This window comes from Taudactylus pleione, unplaced genomic scaffold (assembly GCF_031769625.1).
Source record: "Taudactylus pleione unplaced genomic scaffold, aTauple2 ptg000191l, whole genome shotgun sequence".
NCBI lineage: Eukaryota > Metazoa > Chordata > Amphibia > Anura > Myobatrachidae > Taudactylus > Taudactylus pleione.
In genome coordinates this window covers 3507281-3532256 of record NW_028284593.1, presented here as the reverse complement: position 1 = coordinate 3532256, position 24976 = coordinate 3507281, and the positions used below count along the sequence as shown (strand labels likewise).

The following is a 24976-nucleotide window of genomic DNA, read 5'->3' as shown; positions in this document are numbered from 1 at the left end:
TCAATCTCCCGTTTCTCTATTTGTGTGTTGGGTCCAACGCACTTTGCTTCAGTCGGAAAGTACTTGGATACCCCTCAGTTTCCTCGTCTCCGGAACTCTCCTGGTCTGTTTTTGGTAATCTCCATGGTCAAGCCTTCTTCTATTGCCAGATCCTTGGAACTACTACAGTTTGTGTGGACTATCCAATCCATGCATTATATTGGAGGGTCTACTGACTGGCGGTTTTTCCCTACTATTTCGTAGTCATTTGTGGTGCTGTACTCACTAATGTGCTCTATAGCTTGCTACTTCGCTGTATTGCCCTGTGGGGTGCACTCTTCTGCTGTGTGATTTGCCTCCAACTACTCCTGATATTTTCACTATGACTCTTCATACTGTATGGTTTTGTTTGTTAATGTTTGATTTATTATTTTCTTTATATGCCTCCTGGATATTTAGGCATTAGTCATTTGATCTAACTTAGTCTTTACCATGACACAATATAGCCGAATGACTCTAGTGTGTTCTATGGTCATTTTTACCAAAGCTCCAGTTAGTTTAACCTAATAACAAGAGATATGGTAAGAACTTACCTTTGTTATCTCTGTTTCTACGAAGTCCATAGGGTCCACAGGGTGACCTTGGGGGTATAGCTGGATCCTGGACCCTCGGGCACCACGGAGTTAAAGCTTTTAGCTGCTCCCAGGATGCACTTGGGTCCAACCTCCCCTATACCCCACCCCCGAGCCACAGGCACCTCAGTTGGTAAGCAGCCCAGGCCGGAGGAGGAGACGAAACAGAGAGAAAGAAGACTGGAACACACAAGAACCATACTCACAGAAATGGGAGACGGAAACCGGTGACCAGACACAGAGCCCATATGAAGCCAGGTGCGTCAGGGCGGGTGCCCTGTGGACCCTATGGACTTCGTAGAAACAGAGATAACAAAGGTAAGTTCTTACCATATCTCTTGTTTTCTACTTCAGGGTCCATAGGGGTCCACAGGGTGACCTTGGGGATGTCCCAAAGCAGTCCAACTAAGGGCGGGGACGCTCCTGTGCTGAAAGGAGAACCCGGCGCCCAAAGGATGCATCCTGAGAGGCAAAGGTGTCAAACGCATAGAACCTCAAAAAGGTCTGAATGGAAGACCAGGTGGCTGCCTTACAGAGCTGAACAGCAGAGGCGCCACGGCTAGCAGCCCAAGAAGGGCCCACAGACAGAGTGGAATGAGCCTTAACAGAGGTTGGAACAGGTAAACCCTCCTGCATATAAGCCTCAATAATAACAGAACGAAGCCAACGGGCTAGAGTCTGTTTGTTGGCAGGCCAACCCCTCTTGTGAAAACCAAAGAGGATAAACAAAGAATCCGACTTCCTCACAGAACTAGTCTGGTCCACATAAACCTGGAGTGCACGGACAACGTCTAATGAAGTCTCCCCAGCCGAAAGATCAGGCGACTGAAAGGCTGGTACAACAATTTCCTGATTAATGTGGAACCTGGAAACCACCTTAGGCAGGAAATCAGGACGAGTGCGAAGCACCGCTCTGTCCTGATGAAAAATCAGAAAAGGGGGACGACAAGAAAGCGCCCCCAAATCTGAAACCCTCCTGGCAGAAGCAATTGCCAAGAGGAAAACAGTTTTAAAAGTTAGCCACTTGAGCTCCACTGAGTCCAAGGGCTCAAAAGGCAGACCCTGTAAGGCCCGAAGAACCACCGCCAAATCCCACGGGGCCACAGGTGGCACAAAGGGAGGCTGGATTCTCAAAACTCCCTGGAAAAAGGTGTGTACGTCCGGCATAGCAGCGATCCTGCGCTGGAACCACACCGACAGAGCAGACACGTGCACCTTCAGCGAAGAAAGACGTAATCCTAAGTCCAAACCCGACTGAAGGAAAGCCAGAATACGCGAAACCCGGAACACCTGGGGATCATCGTTTCTGGCCTCGCACCACTGAAAGTAAGTGTGCCACACTCTGTGATAGATCCTCGCGGAAGCAGGCTTGCGCGCCCCCAGCATGGTTGTAATAACGGAGCTAGAAAAGCCCCGAGACCTCAGGACGGCTGTCTCAAGAGCCACGCCGTCAAAGATAGTCGACCCAGATCCGGGTGAAGACAGGGCCCCTGAGACAACAGGTCCCGCCGTTGAGGTAGGAGGTACGGAGCGTCGATGGACAGGCTCCGCAGATCGGAGTACCACGGCCTTCTGGGCCACGCTGGGGCCACCAGGATCAGTGTGCTTCCGTCCTGTTTGAACTTGCGCAGGACCCGAGGCAGCAGAGATATCGGAGGGAACAAGTAAGCCAGTTGAAACAGCCATTTCACCGACAGCGCGTCTATCAGACTTGCGCCTGCGTCCCTTGTCCTTGACCCGTACACAGGCAGCTTGTGATTGTGACGGGACGCCATCAGGTCCAGCTCTGGCAGCCCCCACTTGTCCACGAGTAGTTGGAATACCTCTGGATGAAGCGACCATTCCCCGGGATGCACGTCGTAACGGCTGAGGAAGTCTGCCTCCCAATTGAGGACTCCTGGAATGAAAACTGCCCAGAGAGCTGGAAGATAGCGCTCCGCCCAATCCAGGACGCGGGACACCTCCGACATCGCAGCTCGACTGCGAGTCCCTCCCTGGTGATTGATGTACGCCACCGTGGTGGCGTTGTCTGACTGCACCTGAACGGCCCTTCCGTGAAGAGCGGTGCCGGACCACTGCAGGGCTCTGTATACTGCCCGCAGTTCCAGGATGTTGATGGGAAGAATCGCTACCTCCGCCGACCAACGACCCTGAAGTGATAAGGAGCCTGTCACCACCCCCCAACCCCGGAGACTGGCATCTGTCGTGAGCAGAACCCATTCCGGGATCCAAAAGGGGCGCCCCTCTAGGAGATGAGCAGTCTGCAGCCACCAGGCTAGGGACAGACGCACCTCCGAGGACAACACCAGCATCTGAGAGCGGATCCTGTGTGGCAATCCGTTCCATTCCGAAAGAATCAGCCCCTGCAGGGGCCTGGAATGGAACTGGGCAAACTCCACCATGTCGAATGCCGACACCATGCACCCCAAAACTCTCATCGCTGAGTGCACCGACACTCTGCCACTGCTCAGACAACTGTGAATCCGCAGCTGTAAGGAGGAGACCTTCTCTGGAGTCAGAGAAATCCGTTGCTGACGAGAGTCCAGCAGGGCCCCCAAATGAACTATCCGCTGTGATGGGATGAGGGAGGACTTCTTCCAGTTGATCAACCAGCCGTGCGCCTGTAGACAAGCGACCGTCAGGTGGAGATGCTGGATCAGTACCTCCGGGGAGCTTGCCAGCAAGAGGAGGTCGTCTAGATACGGTAGCAACCGTATTCCCTGGCTCCGAAGGTGAGCCGCCATGACCTTGGTAAATACCCTTGGTGCCGTGGAGAGACCAAAGGGTAGAGCCCTGAATTGGTAGTGGTTGTGGAGAATAGCAAACCGCAGAAACCGTTGGTGCGATGTTGCTATAGGCACATGGAGGTAGGCGTCCTGGATATCCAGGGAGACCATATAGTCCCCCGGTTCCATCGCCAGAATGATGGAACGCAAAGTTTCCATCCTGAATTTGGGAACCCTGAGAAACCTGTTCAGGGACTTCAAATTGAGGATGGGGCGATGAGAGCCATTGGGTTTCTGCACCAGAAACAGCGTAGAGTAATACCCCATCCCACGTTGAGACTGTGGTACGGGTATAATGACCCCTGCCGTCAGCAAGGCCTCTATGGCTTCCTGAACCTGCAAGGCCTTGGTTTTGTCCTGAGAAGGACTTGTGCAAAAAAACTGGCAAGGCGGCCTGTGCCGAAAAGACAGGGCGTACCCCTGGGAGACCACTTCTCGCACCCAGGCATCCGTGCTGGTATTGTGCCAGCACTGGGCGAATTGAAGAAGTCGGCCTCCCACTCTGGGGGCCCCCAGAGGGAGGCCCGTCCCATCACGCAGAAGGCTTATCTTCTGGCTTGGAAGAAGGGCGCCTAGCACTCCAGGCTTGCTTCTTTGGCTTTGAGGCGGTCTTGGGTGCGGACTGCCTCGGAAAGGACTGACCCTTTGCCTTGCCCTGAACCCGAAAGGAACGAAAGGCCGAGCTCCGGACCTTAGCAGGTGTAGTAGCTGAAGGGAGGAAGGCTGACTTGGATTTTGCCAGGGTATCCACTATTTTGTCCAGGTCCGGACCAAATAGTAATTCTCCATTAAAAGGTAAGGCCTCCAAGCCTTTCTTTGAATCCACGTCTGCTCTCCAAGACCGCAACCACAAGGATCTACGAGCAGACACTGCTGCCGCCGAAACCCTAGAGGTCAACAGGCTAGCACCCAACGATGCTTCTCCAATGTAGGAGGCGGCATCTCTCATCTGTCCTAACAACGCCCTCTGGACGTCCGGAGCTTCATCCGTAAACGTGTCCTCCAAGGCGTTGGCCCACCCCTCAATGGCCTTGGCCACCCAGGCGATGGCCATGGACGGCCGGGCTACAGCCCCTGAGAGAGAATAAATAGACTTTAGACAAGTCTCCACCTTCCTGTCCGCAGGATCCTTCAGCGAGGATATAGACGGCAATGGCAAAGTAGCACTCCTGATGAGGCATGTTACATGGGAATCGACTGCAGGCGGAGTTTCCCATTTCTTACAATGCGCTTCCGGGAATGGATAATTGGACGCCAAGCGTTTCTGTGGCAGGAAACGCTTACTGGGTGTCTGCCAGGCCACCGGCATGTGATCAGTCAACTGATCAGACAAGGGGAACGCTGCAGAAGTAACCTTAGCTTTTTTAAAACTAGGATACCTCGACTTGGGAGCGGGTGCCTCATCCTCAATCAGAAGAATGGCCCGCACCGCCCTAACCAGAGCCCGCACATTGATGGAAGACTTAGTGTCTACCTCCTGGACTGAGGCATCTGAGGCTGAGTCATCCTGCACCTCACCATCATCCGAGGACCCCTCAGAATCCGAAAGATGCGCAGCCTGCGCCATGACTGAGCGTTTAAACGCCATGGAGGGCACGTCACTGCGCAACATCGACTGAAAAGCCGAAGATGCTGCCGCCAAATCTTGGACAGTGTGGGAAAGCGCATCCACCCAGGGTGGAGGAGCTGCCACAGGAGCCTGAAACAGCACCACAGCCTGCTGTGCCACAGGGGTGGACTGAATATACATTGGCAACCCCGCATAGGGACCAACAGGCTGAGACCCCGGGGGAGTCTGCAATAATTGTGGGACACCCGGGGAATGGGGGATGGCAGGCTGAGGCAACGCCCTAGTAGGGGCGGCAGTCGGGACCGACAGACGGTCCGCGATGGACACCAGCACCTGGGAAAACATCGCCCATGGTGGCTCCTGCGACATGGGAGGTTTAGACATACCAGGGAGGGCCTGGCACCGTCCGCACAGGCCGTCCTGTGACAAATCCTCCCTATCCACTCCTGCAGAACAGCGCCTGCAGGAGAACAATACCGGAGCCCCGGAGTGCTCAATCTCCTCCTCAGACATGACTTAGGAAGAAAACGTGCGCACTCACCAGTGTGCTGAACAACAGCCCACAATATGGTACTGTGTAGCACACAACTGTATGTGACGGACCTCACAAATACGTGATTTATATAGGTGAGGTCTGTAGAAACACCCTTCCCCCGCACACCTGTAGGGCCTGTAGGAGAAGGAAAGGGATAGGTATAGGCCGACAGTAAGTAGAAAAAAGACACAGACAGGCAGCACTAGCAAAAGTCCCATACCATGCAGGAAGATATACTCACTGCACCTTTCCACTACAATTAACCTGCCCAGATTCAGTGTCTGGGAGGGCTATAGTGCTGTATACACTGTCCTCGTCGGGGGAGAGGTACACAGGGGGACCGGTCCGCGTGCTCCCTGAAGATCTGCGCTGCCACTGGAGAAAATGGCCGCTGGAGACCTCAGAGGAGGAGTGGCCGAGTATCTGCAGCTCAGCGACGCCAGACTACGTGCTGAAAGGCGCACTGAGCTGAGGGGAGGAGCCGCTAGACAGGGAAGGCTTCCTCCCCTAGCTAGCAAATTTAACCCCCGGGTTGCCGGCATCCCGCTTGCCGCTTAATTTACCCTGGTGGTCTAGTGGTCTGGCGGGGTATGCCTCCGCTGGAGGGGGGGCCCGCCGCCACCGCTAGCGCCCCCGGTCTGTCCCCTAGACCGGGGGCATGGGACTGCATTTAGAAGGAACCCGCGCACCGCCGCTAATCAGCGGTGCGCGGCTTACCTTGATCTCCCCGGCGTCTTCCGGCAGCAGTCCCGGGGGAAACCAGAGTCCGGCTAGTAGTACAGACTCTGGCTTCCCCCGCCGCGATCCCCAGTTCAGTGCTGGCGTCGCGGCGCCAGCAGGGAGAAGGAGCGGCAGCGTGGGTGTCTGTATAGACAGCCCATCGCTGCTGCTCTAGAGAAAAAACATAGTAAAAATTAACTAAGTTAAAATAAAAAGCTTCTGCAGCCCCCCCCCCGCAGGGTGACCCGACTCCGGCCGGGCACCATCTTAAACTGAGGTGCCTGTGGCTCGGGGGCGGGGTATAGGGGAGGTTGGACCCAAGTGCATCCTGGGAGCAGCTAAAAGCTTTAACTCCGTGGTGCCCGAGGATCCAGGATCCAGCTATACCCCAAGGTCACCCTGTGGACCCCTATGGACCCTGAAGTAGAAAGAGTGATATTTAGTTGCGGGATGGGAGGGTTGTTAGTTACTGTCATTTTTGTTTAGGGGGGCAAAGGGTTGTTTAGGGATCCAGATATGCCATGGTTGGATGTACGGTACTGTATATAGGGTGGGGAGTAATGGGGGAGGTTGTTTGTTGTTCTGTGCTATTGTCCATATTTTGGGTTATTGGTTGATGTGTAATTTGTTAATTTGAGGTTTTTTTTTAATCTATAAGTCAACTCTATAGAGGCATCAACATATATTAAGGTGGTCTGGCCTGGTTCTGGGTGTTGGAATATCCCCTTATTTCTCCCATTCATACAATGCTTTTCTCTACTGGGCTGGGATTCTATTACAATTTTTTAGACTTTATGTACAATAATAATTACTACCAGTCCACATTTGTTTGCTTGTTGAATAGCCCTCTGACAGTTTCTTGCACCTAAAACTCTGCTTCTATAGTAGTAGTTTACCTAACTAACTTGGGGACCGCTGAAATTGACCTAGCCTCTATAATGTGTTTGTTGTACTATGTTCCTGTCTGATTTATTGCATATGTTGCTTTCTCCAGTGACAAATCTCCATATTGCTTTTTTTTATTTGTATGTACACTTCTGCCATGTCCTTTGTTTATTTTGCTCATTGCGGTTTGTTTTTCTGGTTTGCAATCTTCAAAACCTTAAAAATAAACACAATTGAAAAAAATAAACTATTTGGGCTTACTTAAAATCTGCTGCAACCAAGTTAAAAGCATTGTAAAGATGTCCCTCAGCAGATATCTTCTTTAGGTATGAAAAGCTGTCAAGATCAGATGTCAAGAAGTTAGATACCAGGGCACCTGTGGAGACAACAAAATCAGGAGGAACTGTGATTATAGCCATAGGATACAACATATACAAAACTTACATATATAGAACTGCACAAATGTATAGCAAATGTGCTTGTCACAACTTCCAGTTCACATTATAAAAATACAATATAAAATGAATTAATGGCAAAACACATCTATGAGTTACCTCAAGTTTATGTGATTTTGCGACTTTAAGCAATTTTATGTTCGAAAAGTTAATTCTTAAAACTGATTATAACCACTTTGCAAACATAGCTCAATGTTTGCAAATAAAGAGATAATTTTAAACGTATCCACTGCTTACATGTTTGGTATTTTGTAACTATTAAGCACGTCCTGTAAAAGTTCAGCAGGATTTGTGCTATGTAAGGTCTAATGCTGCGTATCCACTAGACGATATATTGAACGATTGAACGATATCGATAAGGACATTGAGCACACCACTGCCGGGGACACACTACACGATATCGCTCATGGAGCAAATCGTGTAGTGGATATGCGGCTTAAAAGTTCCAAACCATATTACATTATAATAAGCTGTACATGTGTATATCCCATATCTGGTGGGGTTGCTCAAGGATCAAATAGTCCTGTATATTAAAAGACTAGCTGGGATACCCGGCATTGCCCAGGTTGAAAACTGGACCCTGAAGTACACCTGCAGCCTTTGTTTACATGTTGCTCGCCTATAATCCCATTCCCTTGATGCTGAAAAGGACCCCACTCTTTTGCTAACATGCATGCAAACAGTGGTGTAACTACAGCCGGTGCAAGGGGTTCGGCTGCTATGGTGCCCGAGCAGCTCACCGCTCCCCCTGCACCCAGTCACGCACACAAGGTGGGCCGGTTTAGTCAGGGGCGCCGAATGGGGTCCGGGTGACAGTGGTGTTGATTTGGTGCCGGCCCGCCAGGTAATTACAGCTGGTGCACCGTAGGCAGACATGGACAGACTACGTCACCGGTTGCAAGGCAATCAGAGCTCGCCAACCGGCAGCCAATCAGCAGTGGCTGCCAGTCCGCAAGCTCAATTTAGCTTGCGACCGGCACCAGATTCAAATTGTGCCGGCGCTGTCTGTCCATGTCTGCCACCTGCTGGTGTGCCAGCTGTAATTAGCTATTGGCCCAGCCCCAAATCCACGCCTGATGGCTTCTGATGTCACACAGGAAGAGGTGAGAGGCTGCTGGAGGGAGACAGCGGGGTGAGTTGCTGGGGGGGATAATGTATGAGAGGCATTACTGTGTGGCATAATGTGTTATATGGGGCACTATTACTATGTGACAATCTGTAAAGGGTATTGTATGTGGGCTGTTTTTTACCTCTGGGGAGGCCCTTTTAAGATCTTGCTATGGGGCCCACAAAGTTTTAGCTATGCCTTTGCATGCAAACACAGAGGGCTGACTAATTTATATGGTCACTTTAAAAAGGACTAAAAATGGGTACACACTAAATGACATGTGTACCCAGTGATGCGACACATGACCCGGCTGCTGACGGGCCGACATATCGGGCGGTCCATACACACTGGGCGATCTGGTGCCCAACCGCCTGATATGCCGGCCCCCACCAGACAGCGCTGCATGGGATCGTCGGCTGCATCGCTTGATTTTAACGCATGTACAAAAGATCAGGCGATGACGCTGACGACCCCACTTTCACACAGGTTTTTGGCATACTGCCAATTTCCACTTGAGCCAGCCCCAGAACCTGTGTAATTTAAGAGTGTCCTTATTTTTAGGGATTGTGTGACAGTGTGTGGCCCTGACGAAGTTCAAACCTAGACTAAAACTAATCCTGGTAAAACTACACCACCCTGCCAAATTTGGTGGAGTTAGGTCCAAAACTCTGCCCGTCCATGAAGGACAAACAGACAGACGCGCTCTCGATTACATAGATTACCAATTTATGAAAATATTTTTCCAAACAAAGACTTTAAAATTAGAATATAAAAAAAACGGTTTAAACAATGTTACTGCAGTTTAGCAAATGGCTGCACAGCTATACCCTGGCTTTGCACTAACTGACCTAACTGGTGTGCCCAGCCAGGGTCTAGTTAATGGTTCCAGCTGTCCTAGGCTACTATACTTGAAGCAAGCTCAGCCCCATCAAATAAAAAAAAGCCCACCAACAAATGAATAATTTCTACAAGCCATTAAATAATTAACCCTCACCAAACCATTAAGTTAATACCCCAGTCACCCACCCCATTATATTAAATTAGTTATATTAATGCTATCTACTCTCATCCATTTGTCCTTTATCTGGATGTATGTTTACACATCCTGTAAGTGCTCTCTGAGGTTTGCCTAAAGCTATCCATACAATCAGCAATTATGGCAGCCAGTTTGGTTGCTTCAAATCAAACACATCCCAAATGACTCTTCTAGACTTGGCTGCCACATAAGGGCTTTACTTCTCCACGTGAGGGCCAGCTTCTGTAAACATTGAATGAGAATAGTTTTGTAACAGTGTCGGTATTACAACATGACGACTTCCAATCATGTTTAAAGTTATAAAACAGGCACTGTTAAAATTCTTTAAATAACATTACTACAATGTCGGCATTGTCCCGTCGATATCAAATTGTCAAGAGTATGAACATTGACATAGTAACTAATTCCTCACCAGCACAGCTTCTTGTTTATCACAGTTCACAGACTAACAATTCTTACATTCTTGTTATTCATGCATGTATACTTCTAGAACAGTGGTCGGAGAACAGGGGTGAATTACCCCACATGGGGTAAAAATTAATTTCCTGGGGGTAATGGACGGACAGCCGGGCATGCATAGAATGATTCATATGCATGCCCAGCTGTACCGCAGGGAGGCTCTAAGCCGTACGCCCGCTGAGATGTTACCACCAGCGGGCGCCCGGCTCCTTCTCTGCAGCGCCGCGTTAGCTGGAGGCTGGAGTTCTCATCTGAACTCCAGTTTCCGCCTCTCTCCATGCGCACTATGGGAGAGACGTCATGACGTCTCTCCCATAGTTCCGGGGAGCAGCGGACAGTGGGCGGACATGACGGCGGCGGATGCAGGAGCAGGGATTAAAGTGTTATTTTTTTTGTACAAGCGGCACTACTACAGGGGCACTATATGGGGGCACTACTACAGGCACATTATATGGGGGCACTACTACAGGGGCACTATATGGGGGCACTACTACAGGCACATTATATGGGGGCACTACTACAGGGGCATTATAAGGGGGCACTACTACAGGGGCATTACATGGGGCACTACTATAGGATTTCCTTCCTTTCAAATCAAGGGGGTAACGTCGGCGTATCTAAATATATTTTGGGGAAAAAGGTAAAATAGTTCCCTTACCCCTGTTCTAAAATGTACCTTTATATGCCTGTTGTCCTCTATGGATTTGTATTATGATAAACGTCTTCACTGCTTGACATTGCATATTTTTGGACACCATATCAACAGACAATTATAATATTTGTTGGACATTTTTATTTTATTTAATAAAAAAAAACAGCTGTAATTTAACTAAAGATTACACTTAAGCCAAAAATTCAAAATTAACTTTGAGTCATGTGTTGACATCCCCTGTTGACACAATCTGTTAACAACCTCTTTCCAGCCCATCTATTTAGGGGACAGCTCAGTCTTGGCCCCTTGACAGCAGTGCTGAGGACCTGGAATGGATGGTGTCCCTATTCGAATACCTAAAGAGCTGACCCAAATGGCAGATTTTGAGAATCTCAAGTTCTAGTTTCTATGTCTCCTATATATTATCTGCATGAAATATGCAGAGTTGAACATAGGTCGCCTGCAATTGCTCCCACAATATATGCATGGAACTAATGGTCTATATTTTCCCATATGCAAGAGTTTAAACACATGTATGTAAGAGTACTGCCTATATCCTTAGCTTGGTGTCATACTCAACATCATCCTCATCATGGTGAACTTACACCAGCCCAATCCTTAATGCAAAATATACAGTATGTCTGGAAACAGGCGTATTTATGTTTCCGGCCAGCTCTGTACAGCCCGCGATTCCATCGGCACACCCTCACTAAACTTTGCCTATGGGATAACATACCTTTACAGCCCAGCTACGCCCCCTAAGCACAAGTGGAGATATAGATAGAGATTATATATAATCTCTCTCATATATATATATATATATATATATATATATATATATATATATATATATATATAACACGTTCTCTCTGAATTAAGTGAACAGCCTATTTATATTGAGAGGCCACCAGAAGGTAAGAGACAGTTTCTTGATACAGGACTTAGACATGTGTGGGTAATGGGTATATACTGCATTCAGTATCCACATTCTTTTTTTAAAGTCACATGAATCCCTTTAAGTGGGCTAATAGTTAAAAAAAACAATTGCTTTGCTATGTCTACACAAATGATTCCGAGCTGCACATAAACAGCATACGATGCCAATGTTCACGTAGTTCAGCGATTTTTAGCATCTGCGCATGCGTCAAACCTCCTGAAAACTCCTATGGAGCATAAGTTACAAACTGTAACCAAAGGCGCTGGTCTGTTCAGTGGGCGTGTTATGGGAGTGTCTGTCAGTGAAAGCGGCTGCATACACAAACGCACAGCCACAGGCATAGGAGGCCATAGTCAGGTGGAGAAACAGCAACTGCCATTGGACCGGCACACGTTTCAATGGTGGCGTCTAAGGATTTACCAATCCGTATTACTGCGTGTACAAACACGGAAAGTGAGCATCTCAGTCCTTACACTTTCTGCCGCACAGATGTATACAAGGGAAGGAGTTCGTAGCAGCATTTACATGAAGTCACAGGTGGGGCGACCGCTAAAATACTCTGCTACGTCCACTTCTGCATCAGACTGAGTAAGGCCCGATGTTTTAGTGTACAAAACTTTATTCAACTTAATGGAGAAACAACAACCCATTAGAAGTTAAAGAAGAAGATTAAACAGTTCCATTACTGTGACCAAGAACTACTAAACTGCTTCTGTTTTAAAATGAATTCCATAAAAATGTTAAACAGGACAAGCAAACACAAAAGATAAGGCAAGAGGACCTATCAAAAACAAAACCATCTTCCTCCTCGTGTCACTGCGCTAAGTTGAGACAAATATAACGTTTAAGTGACTGCTCAGTGGTTAATGCTGTCTGAGTCCAGGTGAAACGTATTTTATCTAATACAGGTTGAGTCTCCCATATCTAAAATGCTTGGGACCAGGGGAATTTTGGATAACAGAATATTACGTATTTTGGAATATTTGCATTTTATAATGAAAAAAATCTTAGGAATGGGACCCCAATATACACACAAAATGCATTTATGTGTTATATACACCTTATACACACAGCCTGCAGGTCATTTTATACAATATTTTCAAATATTTTGTGGCTCAAACAAAGTTTGTGTACAGAAATTAAATTTATGTTTCATATACACCCTATAAATACAGCCTGCAGGTAATTTTATACATTATTTTTAATAATTTGTGCCTTAGACAAAGCTTGTGTACATTGAACCATCAACAATCAAAGGTTTCATTATCTCAGTCATGCCAAAAATAAATAAATCAGTATTTCGGAATATTCCGTATTTCGGAATATTTGGATATTGGAGACTCGACCTGTACTGGTATTATCCTGATCTGGACAAATATAGCAGACAAACTCTATAAACATGTGCACATTGGCTATGGTATGCCTTGCTAGATCATGGATGGTTCCTACAGGGCCGGACTTTCAGGCTTGGATATCTCTGGTCAATGTTACACAATAAGTATTTATATATTACTCGCAAGGCAGAATCCGAATAGGACAGTCTTTGGAGTAGATGACTATGTTCACGTTATGCATCCCCACATTCTTCAGTATAACTTTTACACCCTTTATCCTGGGTGGTCCCCCGTTAGTGGTTATGTCCCTTATATACAGTATTTAGCTGTGAGACAGGTAGGGATTGCTATGACAAGGCTGGGAACCTGGTGTCTTCCCCATCATAATGTCTATACTTAGCACATTGTGCAGTGTGGCTATGTGTATTAAGCTGTAATGCAAATTAGCATAAATGTGCTTGATTAAGTGCTATTTACTGTTTGATATCTTATGATATATTGTATTCCATGTTATTATTTTAACATCTTTGATGATTATGATCTCAACAACATCTGCTATCATATATTGTTGATATACCCAGAGTAATATTGTTTAACTACAGCTTAATGTTAAATTGTTATTTCTTTTGTGTTTTGTTCATTTTCTTGTCATTGAAAATTTCAATTAAAAAATAGCCAATCATAAAAAAAAATAACGTTTAAGTGTCATAATCAATGCTTTTACTTAATCCCTTCAATTCTCAAGCTTGCATATCTGGTAGAACCACCATTTTTCTTATTGTATCTAAGCAAAGTTTTAGATATTGTTTTTCAAGGCAGATCTGACTTTTTATATGTTACCATAGTGAAATATTTTAATTAAATAGCATTAGACTGGAATAACCAAACATAAATTATATGGCAAAAAAAAAATGATATTTAGAAACTGGCACTACACTTCAATCAAATTCCAAACTCACATTTGTTTCAAGAGGAAACTCACATTTTTTTTTTGTGAACCTCCTTGAGGGTATGAGATGGTAGGGAAAAATCTTCCTTTTAAGGTAAAATGTCAGGACACAGTGCAGAACCCCTTAGATAGCCCCCCTAATGACTAATTAGGCACTTAGAAGTTTTAAATTAGCTTAATTGGCCCAATAATTACATGTCATTTAAAAAAATACCTCAAATTACCCCCAAATCAACTTACTTCCTTATGCCCACTAACATCCCTCTGTATGATTCTGCTAACGAAATTGACACTTTTTATGGGTTCAGGATGGCCTCCCCACTTTTCCCAAGTTGCATGCTATAGAACATTTGCTCACCCTCACCGCAAGTTTGCATTTCTAATTGGATTGCGTGTTTCTCGGGAGCGAGCATTCATGTGAACTGTGCGAGTTCCCTGAAACAAACTCGCACCTAATTGGATTAACCCCTTACAGTACATAGGCATTTAAACAGAATGCATACTGCTTATTGTTTAAAAACCAATTAGAACGATTTTTCTATTGATTAACAAACAATTTCATAGCTTCAGTGCCAACAATAGATTGTACATAGAACACACTTTGCCATCAACAGTGATAACTAGCAGTCAGTGACGGCTTTAGAGGTGGGGCTGCAGCGCAGTCCAAAATTCAAATAGTGAAGCCACACCAACTGGCCTTCCAAATATCGATGTCCAGGAGTCAGTGGCAATTGGTGTGGCCCCAATATTTGAATTTCTAGAGGCGCTGCAGCCCCACCTCAGGAGCCACCATTTCTAGAAATTACTGGCATTGCTTATTATTGCTCATGTTAAAAATCCAGTGGAAAAAATGACTAAATACACATGGTGATAGCAGCCACCTTCCAACCGCTTTTCTTGATATGAATGACAATGAGCCGAACAACTTGTTATTTCAATTTATTTCAAATAAACTAAGAGGTCACTGTAATTGGAAGTGACCTGGCTTTTCAGCTCGAGTGCCAAGCAGAGGAAATTCATCTGATTTCTGCCTAAAATGAACACTGACCCTGACTGCTAAGCACTAGGGTTACAGTGGGAGAGAGGATCTCTTTCTTCCAGAGTAAACTCACGGGGGACATTTGTGACATCTCGGCACAGCAATCTTTATGAGATTGCTGGCCCATGTGTCCAGGAAGTAACTGGGCATCCAATGTCTTCCTGTATATCAGCCGTTTGCTTTCATGCTGACTGTAGTTCTTTGCTGCACAGCTGACAATTCTGTGCTCATAGGTAGGCTCGTAGATCTGTGGTACAGCCATCACTTTATATCTGATTACATTGCTAAACCATGGTGCAAAAGCAAAATGTCAGCATCCTGTTGTGTCTAACACAAATTATAAATTTATAAAGCAACTTTAGGTCATGACAGCCCTTACCTCTGCCTTTTGCATGCACATCTATTTTAGGTTGCAAATAGTTTGTAAGAGCTGCGAACTTTCCTCCTTTAGTGATCCCCAACCAAGTTCCTCCTTCTTTGCCTGCTTCCAAGTCCAAACCTGCAATGATAAACAGGCAAAGCTGCAGATCATCATGAATCTCCCCCCCCCACCTCCACCAGAATACTGTAAAATGTGAAAGAAAGTATCTCATAGTATGTACAGTAACACTAGAAATGCCAGGCCTTACAATCACTAATATATCTGGAAAAAAGCCTGAGAAGATGGAATGAAGACAAGCAGTTATGGATTGGTACAATGAGAACAAGCACATAGAGGCAGTGTGACACAGTATCTCTGGAATTGTTGGATTCATACAAACCACTAAGGATGTCATTATTGCTTCCCCAGTAATCAGCTGGTTTGGAAGGACGGTGATAGAATTCATCTCGATTTGCTGCTAGGATGAGCCTGCAATAAATAAAGAGGGACACGTCAGCCAATGACACAATGTAATACTTCTATTCACATGTAACACATATAAGAAAACAATATACCTACATACAGGTAATAAAATGAGTGTACAAGCTCAGTCGCTCACTATAGCTGCTATAATGTCGCTTATATATAGTTCGGTTTTATGTAAATTTACAGTGGTACATACTGCCAACCTGTATTTATTGACAAGCTGGAATAAAAAAATTGTATAATATATTTTTTTAAGCCTTTACTTTATAGAGAAAAGTACTAAATTCTATTAATAGTAGCTATATTCTCTTTAGCTCTTAGTATTCTTACTCCTTCTCATAGAGCAGTCTGTTCTTAGGGAAATTGCCTCTCTTACAACAGAACACTGTAAACTGCATTACCCATCTCAGAATAGATTACATTCCGGCGTGATCTAGAATACCTTCACATTCATTTATGTGACACAAATCAGCAGCCTTGTGCTTTTATATGGATGTGGAATGTCTCAGTTACTGATGATATTTTTATAATGTACAGTTCACTAAATATTGCCCCCTATATGTTGTGTGGACTCAAATATGGATGATATGTAATAAAACAGTTGATTGTTTTTATGAGGAAGTCAATATGATATATGTGCATTCACGCAGGAACACCTTCACTGCAGCTCTTACGTCAGACAGGTTTGGACTGAGCTTTCCCTTCACAAAGAAATATATGTCACACATTTCCAGCTGACCAGGCTAACCTTTAATGTGCTTCTATTAGCTGCAGCAAATTACATCTGAACTGAAGCCACATTTTTAAAAACACCTTGAGGCCATTCCATGGCCATAACAAAAACTGAGCCAACAGCTTTAGTCACTATTGAAAATTGATTACAGTTTTGAGATGATAGTATCTTGTCCTCAAATTTGTTCAACCAGACATGTGAATGTATCTATGTCAGACCTGGTGCATTTGAGAGCTCCAAAGATTCTGATGATCCACAAATCATTGTGCTATCATTATGTATACACCAGTTTGTTATACTCTAGTCCAGGACAGCAGCCCTGGCAAAGTTATGAAGGTTTATCAGCTAGGAACAATTTATGCTTAGTCTTAAATTTAGGCCTCAATATTTTATACTTAAAAGCGCTATTTCTTTATTTGGTTAGGTGCAGATCGCAAACAATACAAAAAAGCCTCAACTGACCGATTAATCTATAAGCTCGGTCGGTTTATTGGTCTTGCTAGCTGCCGCCAGCTCTTTTAGCCTTGACAGGGGAGTTGGGATAGATTCCACACAGGATAATACGGATAGGTAAAATAAATGTGAGGAGGCCAACTATCTATACACTTATTATAATACTCAAAGTATAAATCACTGTGTTGGCAGAGCTCCCAAGAGTTGAATATTAGGTACTCAAGAAGTGGGGATGTGGAGGCACAAAAAGAACAAACTTTTTCGGGGGCACATTTTATACTAGGAGTCAGTCTAATGCCACGCAAATGGAGCGCGTTGCTGTTGCAATGACGTTAAGACGCCGGCAAAGGTACTGCATCTCGCACCCCTCGCGGCCGACTCAGAGCCAGAATTTGCATACTTTGTTTGGAGCCCTAAGGGGCTGCAAGCACTTTTATGCGAATTCGGGCTGCTGTCGAGTGCACCCGTTGTCGTGATATCACATGGAATTGTATTGACTTCTATAGATATGATTTATCCACAAATCGTAATAACTTATTATATACCATTAAATTATTACATAAACACATATGAGGTCATTATTGAGTTGTGTGTTTCTTGTAGCCCCAATGCTGGCTTAGGACCCGTTGATATTTGATCAAGTTCAGAACAAATAAAATGCACGTCATAGACTGTCCCCTGTCCCCGACAGTCTATAAGACGACAGTTAGAAGCTGGTTACTAAGGGCAACTTCTCCATTTTATTTCACTTGAAGATTTCATAAATCTCCCCCTAATCCTTTGTGTCACACACATATAAACAGTATGTGCATGTTAGTGTAGCAACCAATGAAAACATTACACTTGAATCCATGTCTACTAAAATTTATCCATGTCTACTTTGTGGGATAAAAATTAAACAAATGCCAGTCACCCTCATACACTTTCCTCATCTCAGCTCACCTAGGAGGTAGATGTACTGGAATCAATCAGTATGGAATACCGCCGGCCGCATGGCAGCGCCTGGCCGACAACAGCAGAGTTCCCGGCAGCGGAAGCCCGACAGCGCTGGAAATCCCGATCGTCGATAGGTAAGTACTTACTAACCTAACCCCCTAACCCTACTAACCACCCCCCCCCCCCAAGTGCCTAACCCTAACCCCTCCTTCCCCACTGCCTAAACCTAAGTCCCCCGGCGGGGTGCCTAACCCTCACCTTCCCTCCCCCTAGCCTAACCCTCCCGGGGGGTGCCTGACCCCAAGTCACCCGGGTGCCCTAAACCTAACCCTCCCCCCCCCCCCACGCGGCTGTCCGCTCGCGGTGTCCGGCATCCCTTTGATCGGGATGCCGGGCGCCTGTCTCTCTGCGTCGGGAAAATGTCAGGCGTCTACATCTAGACGCCCGGCATTTCACCCTCACCGGGATATGACAGTCGGGAAGCCGGCTGTCGGTATTAAGGCAGCCGGCTTCCCGATTGTATACCGATGTACTAAGTCTCTCTCCACTTTCTCTCTCTCCAAGGCCAAGTCCATCTACCCTTTAATGATTTGCAAGTTAGCTTATTAATGCTACTGGTGACATATGATGCACAGTACTATGCTTGGCCTTTGTAAATATAAGATAAATATAAAAGATAACAGTTTCCAACATTTCAAGAGATCAAAAGAGGGACACAAGAAGGGGGGGGAACTGCAGAGGGGCACTGCAGCAATATACACATTGAATAGAAAATGCTTTACTATTGTAAACCACCGTCATTGCTCTACAGCTCACAGTACTACACAGGATATATGTAATATATATACTGAAACAGTACAAAAAGCAGTGCTTTTAAGTAATACCCCTTGAATGTCACCCTATTCAAAGTAAAAAAACAAATCAAAAACAATGTGTGAGATATTATCACAAAATGGCTCCATTTTCTGATTTTACCTCACCCATTGTCCTGATTATGATGAATACGATATGTAAACATGTCACATTTCCATTTCTGCAGCCTTTGCACAGATATGTAATTCAGGACAGATGTGTTACCTTGAATACTGATGCCAGAGGGTTTCAAAATGACAATCACTAAAGATTACATCACATTATATAGTGTCTTAGGATTTCTAAAATGCTATTGAAAAATATACAGATGGTTGATCAAACTTTGCCCTTATCTAAAAATAGAAAAACTCACTGTATACATCTACAGAACCATCAGTTACATTTCATGATATCAATACTGGGAAAAGAATGCATTATATGTTGAGATGAATACAACAATCATTCTAGCCCAACATTCAGCTGCAAAGGGGGGTAATATATTTTGATCCATGATATAAATCAACTAATTTCTAGCTTTTGAAGCTGCAAGCTGGAAACTCTTGTGATTGTCAGGCTTACACGGGATGTACTTTATCTGTATCCTGGCGAATTGATAAAGGAGTCAGTTCTAGCATTTGTTTGAACACAGGCAAAACGCTGACCTCCTGTTAAACAGGACCAGGGTGCCAGCAATGTGCAGAGATAAAAGGATGTTCAAAGAACCTTAGAAGAGAATGAATGATTTAACGGATGTGACGGCTGCTCTGCTCAGCGGATTGCAGCAATGCAGTATGCAGAGAATAGCGAGATAAATAGGAGGCTGATACCTCTTCTCTCACAATGTGGTGGTAGAGATGGAGCAGGGTAAAGCACAGCTTAGCACACCAATCCTGATTTGTGGTTTCAAAATGAAATGTACTCTGCATTACAACAGTAGCACTCTTTACACCTAATATTTGGGAACCATAGATACATAATTTTAGTGGGGCCATTGGAGAAAATACAGTGCATCCGGAAAGTATTCACAACGCTTCACTTTTTCCACATTTTGTTATGTTACAGCCTTATTTAAAAATGGAATAAATTCATTTTTGTCCTCAAAATTCTACACACAATACCCCATAATGACAATGTGTAAAGTTTTTTTGCGATTTTTGCAAATTTATTAAAAAAAAATAAGAAATCACATATACATAAGTATTCACAACCTTTGCTTAATACTTTGCTGATGTACCTTTGGCAGCAATTACAGCCTCAAGTCATTTTGAATATGATGCCACAAGCTTGGCACACCTATCTTTAGCCAGTTTCGCCCATTCCTCTTTGCAGCACCTCTCAAGCTCCATCAGATTGGATGGGAAGCGTCGGTGCACAGCCATTTTCAGATCTCTCCAGAGATATTCAATTGTATTCATGTCTGGGCTCTGGCTGGGCCACTCAAGGACATTCACAGAGTTGTCTTGAAGCCACTCCTTTGATATCTTGGCTGTGTGCTTAGGGTCGTTGTCCTGCTGAAAGATGAACAGTCACCCCAGTCTTAGGTCAATAGCGCTCTGGAGCAGGTTTTCATCCAGAATGTCGTTGTACATTGCTGCATTCATCTTTCCCTCTATCCTGTCTAGTCTCCCAGTTCCTGCCGCTGAAAAACATCCCCACAACATGATGCTGCCACCACTGTGCTTCACTGTAGGGATGGTATTGGCCTGGTGATGAGCGGTGCCTGGTTTCCTCCAAACATAATGCCTGGCATTCACGCCAAAGAGTTCAATATTAGTTTCTCATGGTCTGAGAGTCCTTCAGGTGCATTTCGGCAAACTCCAGGCGGGCTGCCATGTGCTTTTTACTAAGGAGTGGCTTCCATCTGGCCACTCTACCATACAAACCTGATTGGTGGATTGCTGCAGAGATGGTTGTCCTTCTGGAAGATTCTCCTCTCTCCACAGAGGAATGCTGTAGCTCTGACAGAGAGACCATTGGGTTCTTGGTCACCTCCCTGACTAGAGCCCTTCTCCTACGATCGCTCAATTTAGACGGCCGGCCAAGTCTAGGAAGAGTCCTGGTGGTTCCGAACTCCTTCCATTTACGGATGATGGAGGCCACTGCTCATTGGGACCATCAAAGCAGCAGATATTTTCTGTACCCTTCCCCAGATTTGTTCCTCGAGACAATCCTGTCTCTGAGGTCTACAGACAATTCCTTGGACTTTATGCTTGGTTTGTGCTCTGACATGCACTGTCAAGTGTGGAACCTTATATAGACAGGCGTATGCCTTTCAAACTCATGTGCAATCAACTGAATTTACCACAGGTGAACTCCAATTAAGCTGTAGGAAAATCTCAAGGATGATCAGTGGAAACAAGATGCACCATAGCTCAATTTTGATCTTCATGGCAAAGGCCGTGAATACTTATGTACATGTGATATCTTAGTGTTTTTTTTATTTTTTATTAAAATTTGCAAAAATCTAAAAAAATTAATTTTTTTACACGTTGTCATTATGGGGTATTGTGTGTAGAATTTTGAGGACAAAAATGAATTTATTCAATTTTGCAATAAGGCTGTAACATAACAAAATGTGGAAAAAGTGAAGCGTTGTGAATACTTTCCAGATGCACTGTATAAAAAGGTTATTGACGCCAACAGTGAACCATAACACGTACTGTGACTGCAATAATGATAGGACTTCCAAGCTTTTCAGAGCTACACTACTCCACAACAGTACAGATTCTCTACTCAATCCTTAGCTATGCTGAACACAAAAGAATGACCATCTCTATTCTATCTGTTTTCTCACCAGACACTGGAAACCACTGGAAGGGGGGTTTAATCCATACGAAATTAACATGATCTAAAACAGTGAAAGGCATCATATTTTGATTGCGATTGGCAAATCAGTGAAATACAACATGTTGGATTTCATCTATCCTCCGACCCAATATCTGTGGATCGCTGCATCGCGTCAGTCTGTCGCTAGTATATGGAGGCGATATAACTATAGGACAGGCCCAAATCAACCTAAACTTGTTGGTTTATTAGTCACAACATTTAGGGAAGTCGGAGTCCATGCCAGGTTTTAATAGCATTGGTGCTATATTTGTTCTGTATACACTGTAAAGCTGGGTCCATCTATCACAAGTATAGGGTGCTGTTTTGGGCATAACAGAATGTCCAGCTAATCCAGGTCCTAGCACATGTGTGTGGAACTTTATCAGAGGATACCTTAAACAGGCTTTTAAACTCTAAACTGCATGTAATAACTACAGAGTATCTCAGTTATCACAAGTTCCAAGTGGATTGAGAGAATGTATTATCCTGAATAATGGTTTAGCCTCAAAATGGCACTGAGAACGCGACCAGAGAAAACTTATTTTAATACTATTAAAGTACATGCGCACAAAACAAGAAACTGTCACACTGTAGCCCAAAACATCCACACACAGTAGAAACTGATTTGTCACAGTATTGGGGAATTACAGGCACTGCTAATCTCCTAACAGCTAATAAGGGAAATGTGAGACTGACAGACAATGAATGCATACAGAAAACGCAAGTGACTAAAGGCCAAATGAAGCGATTTATGCGACGGCCCATGTTCCTCAGCAATTTCTTTTTTTCCCCATCACTGAAAGGATTTGCTTGTTATCAGATAATTTTCCCGTATCTGCTATTCCCCATTATTCCAAAAGTAATTATAAGAAAACCATTCTGCATGAAGCGCCGTGTAGCTGTAAATAATGAACTACAGAAACCATTGACCTGACTTGTGTTATCTTTAATACGTTATGGGCTTAATCTCAATTAAGGATTATTTTTTTTTTATTCCAAGTAAAAATATCACCAACTGTATTCTTTTCAGGACCCTGAAAATTAAACACCATTAGTTTGGATGAAAAGAAAGCTGAATTGCCCTATAGTTCTTGGATAAATATTTTCTATAATAGAAGAATAAATAGAGGTATTAGCAAATAGTTTAAATCTCCCTAAATGAAAAATTACAGCTAGAATGTTTTTTTTTTGGCTTGCGTGAGCTCCTCATTGTATTAAAAAAATATAATCACATTTTCCACATTTTGGAAGAACTTCAGATATGTGACATTACAAATCCAGCTTTGTATAAGCTCAGGAAATAACTTATTCTGTGCATTTTCCACACTTATGTACAGATGTGTCCTCATACATCTAGACACAATACACCACGCAGCTCGACTTGCCCGGCGTGAGTGAGCAGCCAGGTCCCATGCTAGTGTCAGGCGTCATTTTTTTTTACGAAAATGCGCCTAAATCACAATGTGATGCAATTAGGACAAATCAGCAGACTATGCTGATTAATTTGATATGTGACACTTGTATGTGCACCAGAGTCTGTATATGAAGCACAACAGAACTTGGAATGAAAAAAGCTGGGGCTGCTACACTGTAGCACTTCATATACAGATTCAGGAACTCAGTCGCACACAGATATACTAGCACAGGGAGATGTAGCAGATACAGGAAAAGGTTAGTGCTAGTGCCAATATACCATCCAAAAGAAAACATTAAAGCAGTTTCCTAAGTTAGTTAAATCCCATCCTTAACATTAATAGTATTATCGTGTGAGCCCCTCCCCTATTTGCTGTATTTAGAAGTGTCTAGGCACTCCCTACTTCTGAAAATAATTTTTAGTGCTGCTCATCTCCCTGTGGCAGTGCAGATTAGACGCAGTGACTCACATGTATAAAAGTCTTAGGGGTCTATTTACTAAGCAGTGTTAGGAGACAAAGTGAAAGGAGAAAAGACAAAGCCTGTGACATGGCAGTTAGGAGCGGATTGGCTGGTACCTTATCTCATTTCACTTTGTCTCCTAACACTGCTTATTAAATAGACCCCTTAGAGCAGTTACATGTACATGATTACACACTGGAGATTTAGGCAACACAAAGAAAATATATATAGAGGTGGTATTATCTATAGCAGTCATTTTAATTGCACTGTGAGGAAAGAGGGTTCAGCTGTTTACTATATAACAAGCAAATCTAAGCAATATCTACAGTACTTGTTTGTTTATCAGCTCTTGAGCTGTGAGGCTGGTACAGAATTATAAAACAACTATTATTCTATTTAAAAATAAATGTGGTCGGGTGTTTTTTGACGTTCACAGCATTTCGCTTTGTTTTTATCTTTGTATTTACATTAATTCTTATCCTGGAAAGGAACAGGGGGACAAAGGTCTGTCCTGGAGAAGAGTTAACAATTGTTTGTTACATGTACTGTGCATGCACAGAGCTCGCACAAGTGCAAAGCAGGGGTGTGCCAGGCCACTACAAAAAGTAGGCGTTGAGCGACTGGTGCATTATGGGAGAAACTAGGGAGATTTTAGTCTATTTCCTGCATTTCTCCAGGTCTGGGGCCATGGAAGTGTACATCACACCATCTTCAGTTATGTTTTTTTACATAAGATTAGAAAACATTGACCTAGCTATAATGGCTGCAGAGAATGCTATGCACATAGGTCCCTTGGTCCAGGGGGAGCCACCCCACATACCCTGCACCCATATAATTATACTTATGTCTCACATTGACCAGCGCTGCATACAGAAATCACTGGGAAAATGGCGCAGTGACTATGTTCCCCATGATTTGCACATGCATAGCAGAGTCTCTGGGACATAGCGCAGATGCCATGTTCCCGGAGACTTGCAAATGAACAGTAGACTCTAGCACAAAAAGAGAGTCTACTGCGCTGCCGGAGAGGAGGGTGCCCACACGGAGGCTGCACACAGGCCCCCTCCTTCCTTAAACCGCCCCTACTAGAGATCCAAAACTTTTATAATTTTTTTAAACTGCAGAAGTGCACAACTTTGTAAGCTGTGGGGCCGGAACCTCCACTCACAGCAAAGTAAAGCAGGGGAGATCAGAGCGATTTCTTGACTGTGTCAAAATTTTATAGATAAGGAGAAGCAATTCTACGGCTAATAAGTTAAACACCAGGCAATAAGTAGACCCCGGAGATTTTGATGAAACTATAGAAAACAAAATACAAACATGATTAATGTCCACAGTTACTACAGTGGACAGATGTTCCCTAGATGAAGCACTGTGA

General features: G+C 44.5%; 1 protein-coding gene across 5 annotated transcripts in view; it reads right to left on the bottom strand.

The window, feature by feature from the left end:
• Positions 1-24976, bottom strand: part of TANGO2 (transport and golgi organization 2 homolog) — a 207626-nt gene that overhangs the window by 80807 nt on the left and 101843 nt on the right. For all 5 annotated transcript variants that reach the window (XM_088476717.1, XM_088476716.1, XM_088476713.1 and 2 more), the window contains 3 exons: positions 15838-15926; positions 15456-15575; positions 7369-7483 (listed from right to left, as the gene is read on the bottom strand). In XM_088476717.1, the coding sequence (XP_088332843.1) occupies positions 7369-7483; positions 15456-15575; positions 15838-15926 (324 nt within the window). The remainder of the gene's footprint in view (positions 1-7368; positions 7484-15455; positions 15576-15837; positions 15927-24976) is intronic.